The sequence below is a fragment of the Phyllobates terribilis genome, unplaced genomic scaffold, assembly GCF_046119375.1.
Source record: "Phyllobates terribilis strain yellow unplaced genomic scaffold, ASM4611937v1 Scaffold_8__6_contigs__length_399053987, whole genome shotgun sequence".
Taxonomy (NCBI): domain Eukaryota; kingdom Metazoa; phylum Chordata; class Amphibia; order Anura; family Dendrobatidae; genus Phyllobates; species Phyllobates terribilis.
The window spans coordinates 385,027,665-385,044,089 of record NW_027362768.1 but is presented as its reverse complement, the minus strand read 5'-3'; the positions used below and the strand labels follow the sequence as shown (position 1 = coordinate 385,044,089).

The window sequence follows — 16,425 nt, the reverse complement described above, 5'->3', positions numbered from 1 at the left end:
ACCCGGGTGACAGCGGCACCCTGTGGTCACAAAGAAGAACGCCCCCACTACCCAGGAGACAGCGGCCCCCTGTGGTCACAGAAAGAACGCCCCCACTACCAGGCAGACAGCGGCCCCCTGTGGTCACGGAGAAGAACGCCCTCACTACCCAGGGGACTGCGGCCCCCTGTGGACACAGAGAAGAAAGTCCCAACTACCCGGGAGACAGCGGCCCCCTGTGGTCACAGAGAAGAAAGTCCCAACTACCCGGGAGACAGCGGCCCCCTGTGGTCACAGAGAAGAATGCCCCCACTACCCGGGAGACAACGGCCCCCTGTGGTCACAGAGAAGAACGCCCCCACTACCCGGGTGACAGCGGCACCCTGTGGTCACAGAGAAGAATGCCCCCACTACCCGGGTGACAGCGGCACCCTGTGGTCACAAAGAAGAACGCCCCCACTACCCGGGAGACAGCGGCCCCCTGTGGTCACAGAGAAGAAGGCCCCCACTACCCGGGTGACAGCGGCACCCTGTGGTCACAAAGAAGAACGCCCCCACTACCCGGGAGACAGCGGCCCCCTGTGGTCACAGAGAAGAAGGCCCCCACTACCCGGTAGACAGCAGCCCCCTGTGGTCACAGAGAAGAACGTCCCCACTACCCGGAAGACAGCAGCCCCCTGTGGTCACAGAGAAGAACGCCCTCACTACCCAGAAGACAGCGGCCCCCTGTGGTCACAGAGAAGAACGCTCCCACTACCCGGGAGACAGCAGCCCCCTGTGGTCAAAGAGAAGAACGCCCCCACTACCTGGATGACAGCAGCCCCCTGTGGTCACAGAGAAGAACGCCCCCACTACCTGGATGACAGCAGCCCCCTGTGGTCACAGAGAAGAACGCCCCCACTATCCGGGAGACAGCGGCCCCCTGTGGTCACAAAGAGCGCCCCCACTACTGGGAAACAGCGGCCCCCTGTGGTCACAGAGAAGAACGCCCCCACTACCCGGGAGACAGCGGCCCCCTGTGGTCACAGAGAAAAACGCCCTCACTACTGGGAGACAGCGGCCCCCAGTGGTCACAGAGAAGAACGCCCCCACTACCCAGGAGACAGCGGCCCCCTGTGGTCACAGAAAGAACGCCCCCACTACCAGGCAGACAGCGGCCCCCTGTGGTCACGGAGAAGAACGCCCTCACTACCCAGGAGACTGCGGCCCCCTGTGGACACAGAGAAGAAAGTCCCAACTACCCGGGAGACAGCGGCCCCCTGTGGTCACAGAGAAGAAAGTCCCAACTACCCGGGAGACAGCGGCCCCCTGTGGTCACAGAGAAGAATGCCCCCACTACCCGGGAGACAACGGCCCCCTGTGGTCACAGAGAACAACGCCCCCACTACCCGGGAGACAGCGGCCCCCTGTGGTCACAGAGAAGAAGGCCCCCACTACCCGGTAGACAGCAGCCCCCTGTGGTCACGGAGAAGAACGCCCTCACTACCCAGGAGAGTGCGGCCCCCTGTGGACACAGAGAAGAAAGTCCCAACTACGCGGGAGACAGCGGCCCCCTGTGGTCACAGAGAAGAACGCCCCCACTACCCGGGAGACAGCGGCCCCCTGTGGTCACAGAGAAGAAAGTCCCAACTACGCGGGAGACAGCGGCCCCCTGTGGTCACAGAGGAAAACGCCCCCACTATCTGGGAGACATTGGCCCCCTGTGGTCACAGAGAAGAACGTCCCCACTACTGGGAGACAGCGGCCCCCTGTGGTAACAGAGAAGAATGTCCCCACTACTGGGAGACAGCGGCCCCCTGTGGTAACAGAGAAGAATGTCCCCACTACTGGGAGACAGCGACCCCCTGTGGTCACAGAGAAGAACGCCCCCACTACTGGGAGACAGCGGCCCCTGTGGTAACAGAGAAGAACGCCCCCACTACTAGGAGACAGCGGCCCCCTGTGGTAACAGAGAAGAATGTCCCCACTACTGGGAGACAGCGACCCCCTGTGGTCACAGAGAAGAACGCCCCCACTACACTGGAGACAGCGGCCCCCTGTGGTCACAAAGAAGAACGCCCCCACTACCAGGGAGACAGCGGCCCCTGTGGTCACAGAGAAGAACGTCCTCACTACCCAGAAGACAGCGCCCCCTGTGGTCACAAAAAAGAACGCCCCCACTACCCACAAGACAGCGGCCCCCTGTGGTCACAGAGAATAATGCCCCCACAGCCCGGGAGACAGCGGCCCTCTGTGGTCACAGAGAAGAATGCCCCCACTACCCGGGAGACAACGGCCCCCTGTGGTCACAGAGAAGAATGCCCCCACTACCCGGGAGACAACGGCCCCCTGTGGTCACAGAGAAGAATGCCCCCACTACCCGGGAGACAGCGGCCCCCTGTGGTCACAGAGAAGAACGCCCTCACTACCCGGGAGACAGCGGCCCCCTGTGGTCACAGAGAATAACGCCCTCACTACCCGGGAGACAGCGGCCCCCTGTGGTCACAGAGAAGAACGCCCCCACTACCCGGGAGACAGCGGCCCCCTGTGGTCACAGAGAAGAACGCCCTCAGTACCCAGGAGAGAGCACAGCAGATCGGTCAGTCCTTGCACAGTCCTTCTCTTCTCTTTTCCTCTTTCTCCTCGTTCGCAGCTTTAACACCGATATTCCAGGACATAATCTGTTCCCTTTCATCTTCCCGCCTTCATCTCACTCTTCTTCTTCTTCCTTCTCTCTGATTCTTTCCTGATCACAGACGATCAATGTTCATTATATAACGGAGTAATCCAGGAGACAGAAGATGCCACCGGACCCCGATCCACAGCCGCGTGTCTCCTACTAGGAACAGAAAGTTTGGACAATGACAAAGAAACATGGGAAGCAGCGAGCATCCGACAGAACGAGACGAACAGATCAGATCCGGTCCCAGAAAGTGACTTTTTATTAGATTTTATTGTATCGCTGGAAAAACAAATTCTGAGACATTGCAGTTTTCACATCAGCCACTAGATGTCAGCACAACAGGCTGCACACCAATGCGCTGAGTACACAGCTTCTCGCTTTACTGCCTGTAGTAAAACAAGTCAGAGTTACTCCATTATCGCTACAGGAGCAGAGACGTCTGATGTGATGAGAAAGTAAATGAGGGGCGGGGCATCCAAGGTCACTTCCCACAATGCACTGCTCTCCAGTATTTCTTTAGATTGGTGCAGACACCACCTCATATGGCAGCAGAGGGAGATGAGAACTAATGGGGAGCGCAGCTCTGGAAGTAACAGAATGGTGAGTGCAGCTCCGGAGGTAACAGAATGGTGAGCGCAGCTCTGGGTGTGACTGGGGCACACAGTGTCTCTCCTCGCTGGTGCCCCCTCAACCCCTATTGGTCCTTGTGACGTCGTATCAGCAGGACCTGCACGTCCATCACGTTGGTCCCGGTTAGTCCGGTCACCAGGAGACGTCTGCCATTTTGGAACTGACTGAAGAAGCCGTACGAGTCGCTGGCGTTCAGGAAGGTCTCTACGTCCAGACCGTCGTGCTGCGCCTGCTCCACCAGCTGAGGGTAGGAGACGGCACCAGCTGCCGGTGTGGGACCATCCTGCCCATCTGTGCCCCCGCTCAGGAGCACAACCTCACAGCCCTGCATGGTGGCCACGGACTGATGCCACTGTGCAGCCACCCGCAGTGCCAGCTCCTGGTTTCTTCCTCCTCTGCCTTTTCCCTGCACCTGGACTGTGGTTTCGCCTCCGCAAAGCACACAGACACCATCTGAAGCCCCGGTCTCCTTCATTTCCTGCAGTCGGGCGGCGAAGTGGAGGTCGGGGATGTCCATGGACGAGGCCACGGCCAGGAGGGTCTCCTCCAGCTCTGGCCTCTGAGGGGCCACCGTGAGATAGGACCAGAGGACCTCGGCCAGGAGGGCGTAAAACCGGGAGACCAGATGAACATCTCCCCTGATGGCCGTGGAGAGGAGCGAGGTCACATATCCCAGCCTCTGAGCCTCCTGCTCGGCCTCGCGGAGGGAGAGGAGGTTGGAGCCGATCAAGATGTTGTGGATGCGGCCGTGATCCTGCGCGGGGTCCGCCCGGGGTCTGGAGAGCAGGACGTCCTCCACTGCGGCTGGCACCGAGCCCCGCAGGCCGTATTTACTCAGGATCTGCAGACAGTCCTCCGCTTTGTACGCGCTGCAGACAGTCGGGCCGCTGGCGATCACATTAAGGTCATCCCCGATGACGTCGGACAAGATGAGACTGACCACCTGGAGGAGAGAGACCGAAAGAGTCAAGAGTCCAAAGCGTCCTTACCCTGCAGCTTTCACATCCTTGTACCAACCTGTGCCGGGTGGGCCGCCCTGGAGAGACCCCCGCCCTTCAGCCGGGACAGGCCTCTGCGGATGGTGTTCAGTTCCTGTATCGTGGCCCCTTTAAGTGCCAGCTGCTTGGTTACCGCCTGTTTATCTTGCAGGGTGAGGGGAGGCACAGGCGCGGGCAGAAGCGCGGAGCCACCACCTAAGACGGAGAAAGACCGTTGAGAACGGTGCAACCACGAAATACCAATACCGCCGTGGTGCGAGATACCGCCACGCTGCGAGATAACGCCACGCCGAGAGATAACGCCACGCCGAGGCTGACTCTTAGAAAGCAATGCTTCCTGGGATAAGTATGCAAATTATCTCTCCCCAGGAGGAAGGACAGTGCTGCCTATAAGAAGCTGCTCTGTGCATCAATATCGGCCCGAGCCCATGCGGCCCCATCGTCCTGCGTACAGAGATACCTGGTATTTCGGCCCCGTGTGGCTGCCCCCTAAAGGGCAAGACATGGACTTCCAGGACAGGTACCCGCACTGGGCATTATCGGGCATGCTCCAAATAAACTGCAGGGGTGCAATACTCAGGAGCAACCGTCACCTTAGACCATGATGGGTGCGGATATTAACCCTGGGGCAGGGGATGGGGATCTCCGTCACCTGAGATCAGCACCAGCAGTAAATGCTTCTCCTGCAGCTTTTCTGCCACTTTCTGGATCTCTCCGGCCGCCCTCATTGCCGCCTCGTCCGGCATATTGTCTGCAGCTCCTTCCATCACACGAATCCTGGACTCGGGGCTCAGCAGCATATCCCTGCGGAGAGAGGAGCCGTGAGCAGGGAACACAGCAGGGAAGACCCTGACAACGGGGGATGTAAAGTGTCCCATTGGGTGTCACAAATCTGAATATACGCTGATACGAGCAGCTGAGCAAGCAGGGCATGCTGGGAGATTTCTGCTGTGAAGCTGCATGACACACACTGCAGAGACTTTATAAGAATCTGCAGGACACACTGCATAGACTTTATAAGAATCTGCAGGACACACTGCATAGACTTTATAAGAATCTGCAGGACACACTGCATAGACTTTATAAGAATCTGCAGGACACACTGCATAGACTTTATAAGAATCTGCAGGACACACTGCATAGACTTTATAAGAATCTGCAGGACACACTGCATAGACTTTATAAGAATCTGCAGGACACACTGCATAGACTTTATAAGAATCTGCAGGACACACTGCATAGACTTTATAAGAATCTGTAGGACACACTGCATAGACTTTATAAGAATCTGTAGGACACACTGCATAGACTTTATAAGAATCTGCAGGACACACTGCATAGACTTTATAAGAATCTGCAGGACACACTGCATAGACTTTATAAGAATCTGTAGGACACACTGCATAGACTTTATAAGAATCTGCAGGACACACTGCATAGACTTTATAAGAATCTGCAGGACACACTGCATAGACTTTATAAGAATCTGTAGGACACACTGCATAGACTTTATAAGAATCTGTAGGACACACTGCATAGACTTTATAAGAATCTGCAGGACACACTGCATAGACTTTATAAGAATCTGCAGGACACACTGCATAGACTTTATAAGAATCTGTAGGACACACTGCATAGACTTTATAAGAATCTGCAGGATACACTGCATAGACTTTATAAGAATCTGCAGGATACACTGCATAGACTTTATAAGAATCTGCAGGACACACTGCATAGACTTTATAAGAATCTGTAGGACACACTGCATAGACTTTATAAGAATCTGTAGGACACACTGCATAGACTTTATAAGGATCTGTAGGACACACTGCATAGACTTTATAAGAAGCTGCAGGATGCACTGCACACACTATATGTGACATCTGGACACAGGGGGGCTCCCGGTTGTTACCTCTTTCCCGCCTGTCGGAGGGTCTCCTCGATGCCCAGGGGGACGCTGATCACTCCTTCCACCAAATGCTTCCCGACGATCTGCTCCACTGCAGCCGCCATACCCAGTACAGCCTTCCCAAACCCTACCAGATAGAGGTTGTTCTCCAGGGGGATCTCCTTCCTTTCGCACTGTAGGACGGGGGGTCCGGTGGTTTCCCTGATGGCCAGCGCTCTCTGTAACATACGGGGCGGTAAGACGGCTGACACAGCACTCCAAAATACCCGGTGGGCGTCATCCTGCAGAGCTGCCATGTTTCCGATAGGACGGTGCGATGGGCGGGAGAAGACGCGTCCTAATATTCGGGCCATAGAGGGAGTTCGGCCGCCTGCAGGGACACAGCAGAATAATCCCATTAGTTCTTGGCTTGCGCCATATTACCCTGAACCAGCGCCTGCCCCCGCGATGGCGGCGACACCAAATTGGGGAGTTTTATTTTATTTTTTAAAGTGGTGAAAAATAATTAAAAACTTTGCAAAAATAAAAACGTTTCGTCCTGTGCCGCCATTTTTTTTACCAATCAATGCAGCTGAGTGACATCTCGTGTTTGGCGCGGCCGCTGTCTTTTATCGGTGACAGTTTGGGGAACATTCGCCGGTTATACAGCAGCGATCAGAAAACTGCGATTCTGGAGTTTCAATATATTTTTTCTTTTCGGTGTTTGACAATCGAGTAAATACGTTTATGCGTTACTTGATCAGACGGCTACGGAGACGGAAATATCTAATGGTCAATTTATATTTAGGGGAGGGACCCGTCCCATCCACAGGCTGCATTATGGTATTGCAACTAGCCTGGTTCGCTTGAAGCTGCAGTACCAGGCAGAGTCTGTGGGCAGCAGTGGCGCTGTTTCTGGATGTGAAGAGTGTTTCTAGTCCTGGATGCCCCCGTGGGAGCAGATACAGGGGCCGTGTGATGTGTCGGACTCGCAGGGCGCAGGTTTGGGGTCCAGTATGAAATCAGCAGCGTTACCTCCTCTCCTCGCGGAGCAGCCGCTGTCACCGTGCAGGCATCGTGCCTTTCTGTCGTCCCCCTCGTTCCCGGTATGCAGCACCCCGCAGATCTGCCGGCAGCGTCTAAAGTCCAGGACTTTGTTTATCTTCCTGAGAAAAAAACTTTCACTGTCACATTAATAATTAGCCGAGGTTTACTCGGGACTCGCTGTGGGGCCTCCGGGGACATGGAACGAGCCGGGAATTAAAGGAGCCCCCCGTCCATCCTCTGACGACACCTGTACGACGACATGAAGAGGGAAGTAATGGGGGGGGACTCAATATTTTTAGATTTTTATGTTCTATAAAAACTTTTTTCTTCCACTTTTAGTCCCCCAGGAGATGTGAATCGCTGCAGGTAACTCCTTAACTGCTGCTGTCAATCGCTGATAAAGGCATGTAAACCGCGCGATCCTGCCCGGATATCTGCCCAGGGTGCCCAATACCCGCACGCAGGTAGTGGAGTGTTGGCGTGCACTCGGCTCACACTGGCCGAATGCCACGGACAAGGCAAAATTCCTCAGGGCCTTAGATGTCACCTACGTTATTGGCCAATAACCAAGACTACAGCGAAAGAGACAAGAAAATTCTCCGCAAGTGTTCACTTGATATCATCTTAACTGTGGAATTCCTTCAAAAAGCCATTTTGGATTCTCAAGCCCAGTTGGCGGCTACCCTATCCTCTCCCGACTGGGACCACTTGAAGACCAAGACCATCAATCACAAACGCTGTAAAATCTTACGGGAAAGAAAATGACAAAAGTTCCAAAGGGACACGGAAGATTACCTAAACTATAGAATTTATAAATGGAACGATTCCTCCACTTCAGGTCCTTGGCGCTCCAACTTCAGACCACGACAACAGGACTCCTTCAGCTCTGGAAGCGACAGATTCACTGGCCCTCAATAAAGATCTCAATTTTGTATCCAGATGACAGAAGGATTCAAGGTCCTCACGTCAATCCAAGACCATTAGAAACAAGATTTGACAAGTTGTCACCAAACATCTCAATCCTATTAATCAGAGAACTGCAACATTCCTTAATAATCCGCACCCTGTGACTCCATTTTTTTTTTTTTATATCCAACCTAAAATGCATAAATCCTTACACAATCCTCCTGGATGTCCTATAGTGGCCTCCACCCTCCACATACTCGATTATTTATCCTCTATCTATCCAGAGAAGATACTCCCTCCACTAGTCAAAAAGACTAGCTCCTTCATACAAGACACACAACACTTTCTCCAGGCGATTAAACACTTAACTATAGTCCCACCGGACAGCATTTTGGTGACTCTTGATGTCAACAGCCTCAAACATGATATGGGTTTACTAGCTGTAACGGACATGCTTAAGAACTCATACTTATCCCATGAATGAACACTATGCACCGACCTTCTTTCCCTAATCTTACATGAGAACTTCTTCGAATTTAGAAAATTCTATCTCCAGATCTGTGGCACCGCCATGGGGTCAAATGTTGCCCCGGCTTATGCCAACTGCTACATGGACCACCTTGAGAACCAATTTTTCTATACCAATGATTTATTCATATTTCCCTCTATCTGTTGATAAAGATTATATTGATGATGTCTTCTGGATCTGGAATGGTCCCCATGATGCACTCATTTCCTTTGCTAACTTCCTCAACTCCATCACACCCGAGTTACAGTTCACACTGAAGTAGGACACTGCTAAAATCTCATTTCTTCACCCCGTAGATTACCTCCCCACAGACTTCTATTCGAAACCAACTGATTTCAACAGCCTACTGCACTGGTCAAGCTGCCACCCCAAGTCTACAATGAACAGCCTTCCGCGCTCACAATATGAAACGCATCTTAAGGATAGTCTCCACAGACACCCTTCTATTAACTAGGCTGGACAAGATGGCACAAAGGTTCACAGAGATTATCCAACTAATTCCCTTAAACATAAAAAAGAGTCCTTAATAAGTTTTAAAGCCACCCCCCCCCAAGTGATTATACTGCATGGAGGACTATGTGGGGGCCATTGTACTGTATGGAGCACTATGTGGAGGCCATTATACTGTATTGAGGGGTGTGGGGGTCATTATACTGTATGGAGAAGTATGGGGACATTATTCTGTATGGAGGACTATGTGGGGCCATTATACTGTATGGAGGACTATGTGGGGTCCATTATTCTGTATGGAGGACTATGTGGGGCCATTATTCTGTATGGAGGACTATGTGGGGCCATTATACTGTATGGAGGACTATGTGGGGTCATTATTCTGCATGGAGGACTATGTGGGGCCATTATACTGTATGGAGGACTATGTGAGGTCCATTATATTGTACTGAGGACTATGTGGTACCCATTATACTGTATGGAGGACTATGTGGGGCCATTATACTGTATGGAGGACTATGTGAGGTCCATTATATTGTACTGATGACTATGTGGTACCTATTATACTGTATGGAGGACTATGTGAGGCCATTATTCTGTATGGAGGACTATGTGGGGCCCATTATACTGTATGGAGGACTATGTGGGGCCCATTATACTGTATGGAGGACTATGTGGAGGCCATTATACTGTATTGAGGGGTGTGGGGGTCATTATACTGTATGGGGAAGTATGGGGACATTATTCTGTATGGAGGACTATGTGGGGCCATTATACTGTATGGAGGACTATGTGGGGTCCATTATTCTGTATGGAGGACTATGTGGGGCCATTATTCTGTATGGAGGACTATGTGGGGCCATTATACTGTATGGAGGACTATGTGGGGTCATTATTCTGCATGGAGGACTATGTGGGGCCATTATACTGTATGGAGGACTATGTGAGGTCCATTATATTGTACTGAGGACTATGTGGTACCCATTATACTGTATGGAGGACTATGTGGGGCCATTATACTGTATGGAGGACTATGTGAGGTCCATTATATTGTACTGATGACTATGTGGTACCTATTATACTGTATGGAGGACTATGTGAGGCCATTATTCTGTATGGAGGACTATGTGGGGCCCATTATACTGTATGGAGGACTATGTGGGGCCCATTATACTGTATGGAGGACTATGTGGGGCCATTATACGGTATGGAGGACTATGTGGGGGCATTATACGGTATGGAGGACTATGTGGGGCCATTATTCTGTATGGAGAACTATGTGGGGCCATTATACGGTATGGAGGACTATGTGGGCCATTATTCTGTATGGAGAACTATGTGGGACCATTATACTGTATGGAGAACTATGTGGGGCCATTATTCTGTATGGAGGACTATGTGGGGCCCATTATACTGTATGGAGGACTATGTGGGGCCATTATTCTGTATGGAGAACTATGTGGGGCCATTATACGGTATGGAGGACTATGTGGGGCCATTATTCTGTATGGAGGACTATGTGGTACCTACTATACTGTATGGAGGATTATGTGGAGCCCATTATACTGCATGGAGGACTATGTGGGGCCATTATTCTGTATGGAGGACTATGTGGGGCCCATTATACTGTATGGAGGACTATGTGGGGCCATTATTCTGTATGGAGAACTATGTGGGGCCATTATACGGTATGGAGGACTATGTGGGGCCATTATTCTGTATGGAGGACTATGTGGGGCCATTATTCTGTATGGAGGACTATGTGGGGCCATTATTCTGTATGGAGGACTATGTGGTACCTACTATACTGTATGGAGGACTATGTGGGGCCCATTATACTGTATGGAGGACTATGTGGGGCCCATTATACTGTATGGAGGATTATGTGGTGGCCATTATTCTGTATGGAGGACTATGTGGGGCCATTATACTGTATGGAGGACTATGTGGGGCCATTATACTGTATGGAGGACTATGTGGGGCCATTATACTGTATGGAGGACTATGTGGGGCAATTATACTGTATGGAGGACTATGTGGGGGTCATCATACTGTGTGGAGAGATGTGGGAGCTATTATACAGAGTGGAGGGGTGTGGGGTCATTATACTGTATGGAGGACTGTGTGGGGATCACAGTTGGGGGGGCATCATGCTGTGTTGGGGACCAGGGTGTTTTGAGGTGGGGGGTGTAGGTTCATCATACACTGTGCGTGGAGGAAATCACCATGGGGGCACTTTTTTTTGGCATTGTACTCTATGGGGGGAATGAAAAAAGAATTAGCTTCAGTAAGAGGAAAATGACTTTGTGGGGGCTATAAAGTTGTGAGCTCCGCTCTTCTATGACCCTGACGAATATATATTTTTTTTGAGGCTGTGACAATTCTGATTTCTCTGTGCCGCCATAGGAGACAGTTACTAGATCTATATACTACACGCGGTATCGCAGTATACAGCACAGGAGATCGGACGATCGGAGGATCAAGTCCTAATGGGGACTTAAAAAGGGAAAAAAAAGTTTTCAATAAAACCTAATAAAACACATTTTGATCCTTTACCTCCCAGTTAAAAAATAAACCAATTTGTCGCTGCTGCATCCAGAACAGTCCGCTCTATCAAAATGTAAAATTGTTTAACCCAAGAAATAATAATGATAAAAACAAGCTGTGTTTCAATTCGCCTCGCAGAAAAAATACAATAAAAAAAGTGATAAAACCTTCGTATTCGCCCTAAAATGGCGGCAATAAACCGTACAGACGGAAGAAGGCGATGTTAAGGGGTTAATAAAAACTACAAGGCGCTGGGGACGAAACAAGAGACCGGTCAGACTCTGCGGCATTTGTGTCCCATCCTGTCGCAGCCGCCCCGCACCAGACACTGAGCCCCGTAACACTCACACGTGACCGCCAGGAGTCCGCATGCCACACATAATATGGCGGCCACTCACAGCGCGGCGCAGACGTTTACGTAACAGTCTGACGTAAACGCTTCTTCAGCCAATAGGAACAGCCGTACTTTACAAGTGCCTTTCGGCGTAGCTCCTCCCACCCCGGCTCCTGCAGCAACATGGCGGAGACAATGAGAGCGGCCGAGAGGCGCCAAATCTGAGCCGCCGTCAGCCCGGAGCTCCGGGAAGCTGGGACCCGTCCTGAGCGGCCTCCCCTGCCCGCCGTCACAGACCTCCCCCCGCCGCGGGTGTCAGTGAACCTGACATTTCTGGGGGGACTCGTCCCTGAGCAGCGCCGAGCCTCACACCGGGGCAGTCACCGCGAGGAGCCGGGAGAATCACTGGCTCCTCCCTCCGGACTCCTCCATCCTGGCCTGACAACTCCGGGGGCGCCATGAAGTTGACCGACAACGTTCTGCGCAGTTTCCGAGTGGCCAAAGTCTTCCGGGAAAATTCGGATAAAATCAACTGTTTCGACTTCAGCCCAACGGGAGAGACGGTGATCTCCAGCAGCGACGACGACTCCATCGTCCTGTACGACTGCCAGGAGGGCAAGTGAGTGACGGAGGGGGCGGGGCCTGACCGCTGAGTGGGCGGGGCCTGACTGGGGAGGGCGGAGGGGGCGGGGCCCGACTGGTTAGCGCGGAGGAGGAGGAGGCGGGACCTGACTGGGGAGCGCGGAGGAGGAGGAGGCGGGACCTGACTGGGGAGCGCGGAGGAGGAGGCGGCGGGACCTGACTGGGGAGCGCGGAGGAGGAGGAGGCGGCGGGACCTGACTGGGGAGCGCGGAGGAGGAGGAGGCGGGACCTGACTGGGGAGCGCGGAGGAGGAGGAGGCGGCGGGACCTGACTGGGGAGCGCGGAGGAGGAGGAGGCGGCGGGACCTGACTGGGGAGCGCGGAGGAGGAGGAGGCGGCGGGACCTGACTGGGGAGCGCGGAGGAGGAGGAGGCGGCGGGACCTGACTGGGGAGCGCGGAGGAGGAGGAGGCGGCGGGACCTGACTGGGGAGCGCGGAGGAGGAGGAGGCGGGACCTGACTGGGGAGCGCGGAGGAGGAGGAGGCGGCGGGACCTGACTGGGGAGCGCGGAGGAGGCGGGACCTGACTGGGGAGCGCGGAGGAGGAGGAGGCGGCGGGACCTGACTGGGGAGCGCGGAGGAGGAGGAGGCGGCGGGACCTGACTGGGGAGCGCGGAGGAGGAGGAGGCGGCGGGACCTGACTGGGGAGCGCGGAGGAGGAGGAGGCGGGACCTGACTGGGGAGCGCGGAGGAGGAGGAGGCGGCGGGACCTGACTGGGGAGCGCGGAGGAGGAGGAGGCGGGACCTGACTGGGGAGCGCGGAGGAGGAGGAGGCGGCGGGACCTGACTGGGGAGCGCGGAGGCGGCGGGACCTGACTGGGGAGCGCGGAGGAGGAGGAGGCGGGACCTGACTGGGGAGCGCGGAGGAGGAGGAGGCGGGACCTGACTGGGGAGCGCAGAGGAGGAGGAGGAGGCGGGACCTGACTGGGGAGCGCGGAGGAGGAGGAGGCGGGACCTGACTGGGGAGCGCGGAGGAGGAGGAGACGGGACCTGACTGGGGAGCGCGGAGGAGGAGGAGGCGGGACCTGACTGGGGAGCGCGGAGGAGGAGGAGGCGGGACCTGACTGGGGAGCGCGGAGGAGGAGGAGACGGGACCTGACTGGGGAGCGCGGAGGAGGAGGAGACGGGACCTGACTGGGGAGCGCGGAGGAGGAGGAGGCGGGACCTGACTGGGGAGCGCGGAGGAGGAGGAGACGGGACCTGACTGGGGAGCGCGGAGGAGGAGGAGACGGGACCTGACTGGGGAGCGCGGAGGAGGAGGAGACGGGACCTGACTGGGGAGCGCGGAGGAGGAGGAGACGGGACCTGACTGGGGAGCGCGGAGGAGGAGGAGGCTTGGCCTGACTGGGGAGCGCGGAGGAGGAGGAGGCTTGGCCTGACTGGGGAGCGCGGAGGAGGAGGAGGCTTGGCCTGACTGGGGAGCGCGGAGGAGGATAATAATGGCCTGTGCCGCCGTCATCACAGCACCACATACTATGAGATCCGGAGATGACTCCGCTCCATAGTTCACATGAGACGATTCCACCCGAACCACAATTAGGGGCCTCCACTATCCCCTCTGCCCCTTTCTGCCGTCCCCATCTCTGCTCTTCCTACAGATCCAATTATCTTCTTGTCTGTCAAAGGAACAAAAACCAAAACTGTCCAGAGTCGAATCCACAGATTTACACTCAACAGTGAATTTACCGAACCAAGACGTGGTGGAAATATGGAGACGTCACTGATCTGCGACTGATGGAGACTGAATTATCACAACCCCTGGATGTCTCCAGTCCGGAGTCCGAGCCTCGTGCAGAAATCCCGGCAGCTCCGGCCTCGGCTGCTGTCACTGAGGTCATTAATGGTCGTCCGAGGAAGGAAATCATCAGGGTCCGCTGCCGGCAGCCCCTGTGTGATCACTGATCAGTGACGTCCCCCGATGTGTTCGATGGAGACAACTCGGCGGGGGACAAGTGCGGAGACACGATGGAAGCTGGTTTAGGCCACGCAGGCTCACAGTAATGCGAGGAACATGCAGCCTGGGAATGTTGTGTCGAAATCTGCTCCTGGGACACTGGAGACATGGCCGCACCGCTGGTTCCTACCAGCAAATCAATGTGATGCTGAGCTGTTAGTGACAGGGAATGAGACCAGAGGGGTCCGGGTACCTTAAATTATACCCCCCACCCACCATAACTTCCCGGGAGGACGATCGCTGTGCCGTTCCCTCGTGGTGTTGCTCTCGTGTTCTCCGGATATCATTGCATCCAAGGAAAAATAAACTGATTGCTGAAGAGGACAGACCTCCACTGCAGCCCCCGACCTCCATCTGGAGACCACGTGATACCGTGGCCCCGCTCCTCCTCTTTCTACCCGTGGCTCAGACTTGTTTCCACTTTCCATCATGTGTCGGTGACGTTTCTTGGATTTCCACAATTCCAGGAGTTTTCCTTCCTGGTTGGATAATTCCAGTGTTGAGTTTATTGGTGTCCGGCGCGGCTCGACAGGAGGCGGTCGGTGCTCATGACTGCTCCTCAGCATGTAATAGCGTAGTGGGACGTTTCAGTAGTTTGTTACATTGCATCAGTCCAGAGTCCAGGCTGGATACAATTGTAACAAACCCTCTGAAGCGAGAGCAGCACTAGAGATCATTAGAAGCCGCAGGTAGAGTGTGTTGAGGTGAAGCGCTCCTGAAAAAAGGAGCTATTGGTGACTTTTTTTTCTTTTCCTTCCTCACAGGCCCAAGCGGACGTTATACAGTAAGAAGTACGGCGTGGACCTGATCCGCTACACGCACGCCGCAAACACTGTGGTCTACAGCTCCAACAAGATTGATGGTACGAAGCCGCGCTCGCTGAAGAGCCGCCCGGGCCCTCAGCTCTGCGATCGCTCTCTGCTTCTACATCCTAAGAGTTAATCGCGGTCTTCAAAGATGGCGTCCATCGATCCTGGAGGCGGTGGCGGAGCGCGTGGGCCCGGGCTGAGGTAGTTGTTTGTACAGTTTAAGGGTCTGTGACATCACCCGCGGTCGGAGATAACTGTACAGGCTACTGCCTTGCCCGGGACACGGCACAAGCGGCGATGACGACTACAGAGCGCGTATATTATATAATGTGATAGCGTTATAGATCTATAATGTTATGTTACACCTCACCGCGTTATAATATGTCATGTGAGTGCAGCTCTGGAGGATAATACAGGATGTAACTGAGGATCAGTAATGTAATGTATGTACACAGTGACTGCACCAGCAGAATAGTGAGTGATGCTCTGGAGTATAATACAGAATGTAACTCAGGATCAGTAATGTAATGTATGTACACAGTGACTGCACCAGCAGAATAGTGAGTGCAGCTCTGGAGTATAATACAGGATGTAACTCAGGATCAGTAATGTAATGTATGTACACAGTGACTGCACCAGCAGAATAGTGAGTGATGCTCTGGAGTATAATACAGAATGTAACTCAGGATCAGTAATGTAATGTATGTACACAGTGACTGCACCAGCAGAATAGTGAGTGCAGCTCTGGAGTATAATACAGGATGTAACTCAGGATCAGTAATGTAATGTATGTACACAGTGACTGCACCAGCAGAATAGTGAGTGCAGCTCTGGAGTATAATACAGGAGGTAACTCAGGATCAGTAATGTAATGTATGTACACAGTGACTGCACCAGCAGGATAGTGAGTGCAGCTCTGGAGTATAATACAGGATGTAACTCAGGATCAGTAATATATGTATACAGTGACTGCACCAGCAGAATAGTGAGTGCAGCTCTGGAGTATAATACAGGGTGTCGTTGACCATGACATATGATAGGTCATTTTTCTG

The 16,425-nt window shown here is 53.7% G+C and overlaps 2 protein-coding genes across 2 annotated transcripts in view; one reads left to right on the top strand and one right to left on the bottom strand.

The window, feature by feature from the left end:
• Positions 1-2,877: 2,877 nt before the first annotated feature.
• On the bottom strand, positions 2,878-12,097 carry GLYCTK (glycerate kinase). The gene is made up of 6 exons (XM_073645102.1): positions 11,985-12,097; positions 7,193-7,323; positions 6,182-6,548; positions 4,922-5,073; positions 4,289-4,464; positions 2,878-4,214 (listed from the first exon to the last, which is right to left on the bottom strand). The coding sequence occupies exons 1-6, from the start codon at positions 12,014-12,016 to the stop codon at positions 3,336-3,338; spliced, it is 1,737 nt and encodes a 578-aa protein (XP_073501203.1). The 5' UTR covers positions 12,017-12,097; the 3' UTR covers positions 2,878-3,335.
• Positions 12,098-16,425, top strand: part of WDR82 (WD repeat domain 82) — a 10,405-nt gene continuing 6,077 nt past the window's right edge. Inside the window, 2 exon segments of the mRNA XM_073645103.1 lie at positions 12,098-12,589; positions 15,329-15,511. Coding sequence (XP_073501204.1) covers positions 12,429-12,589; positions 15,329-15,511 — 344 coding nt within the window. The 5' untranslated portion in view covers positions 12,098-12,428.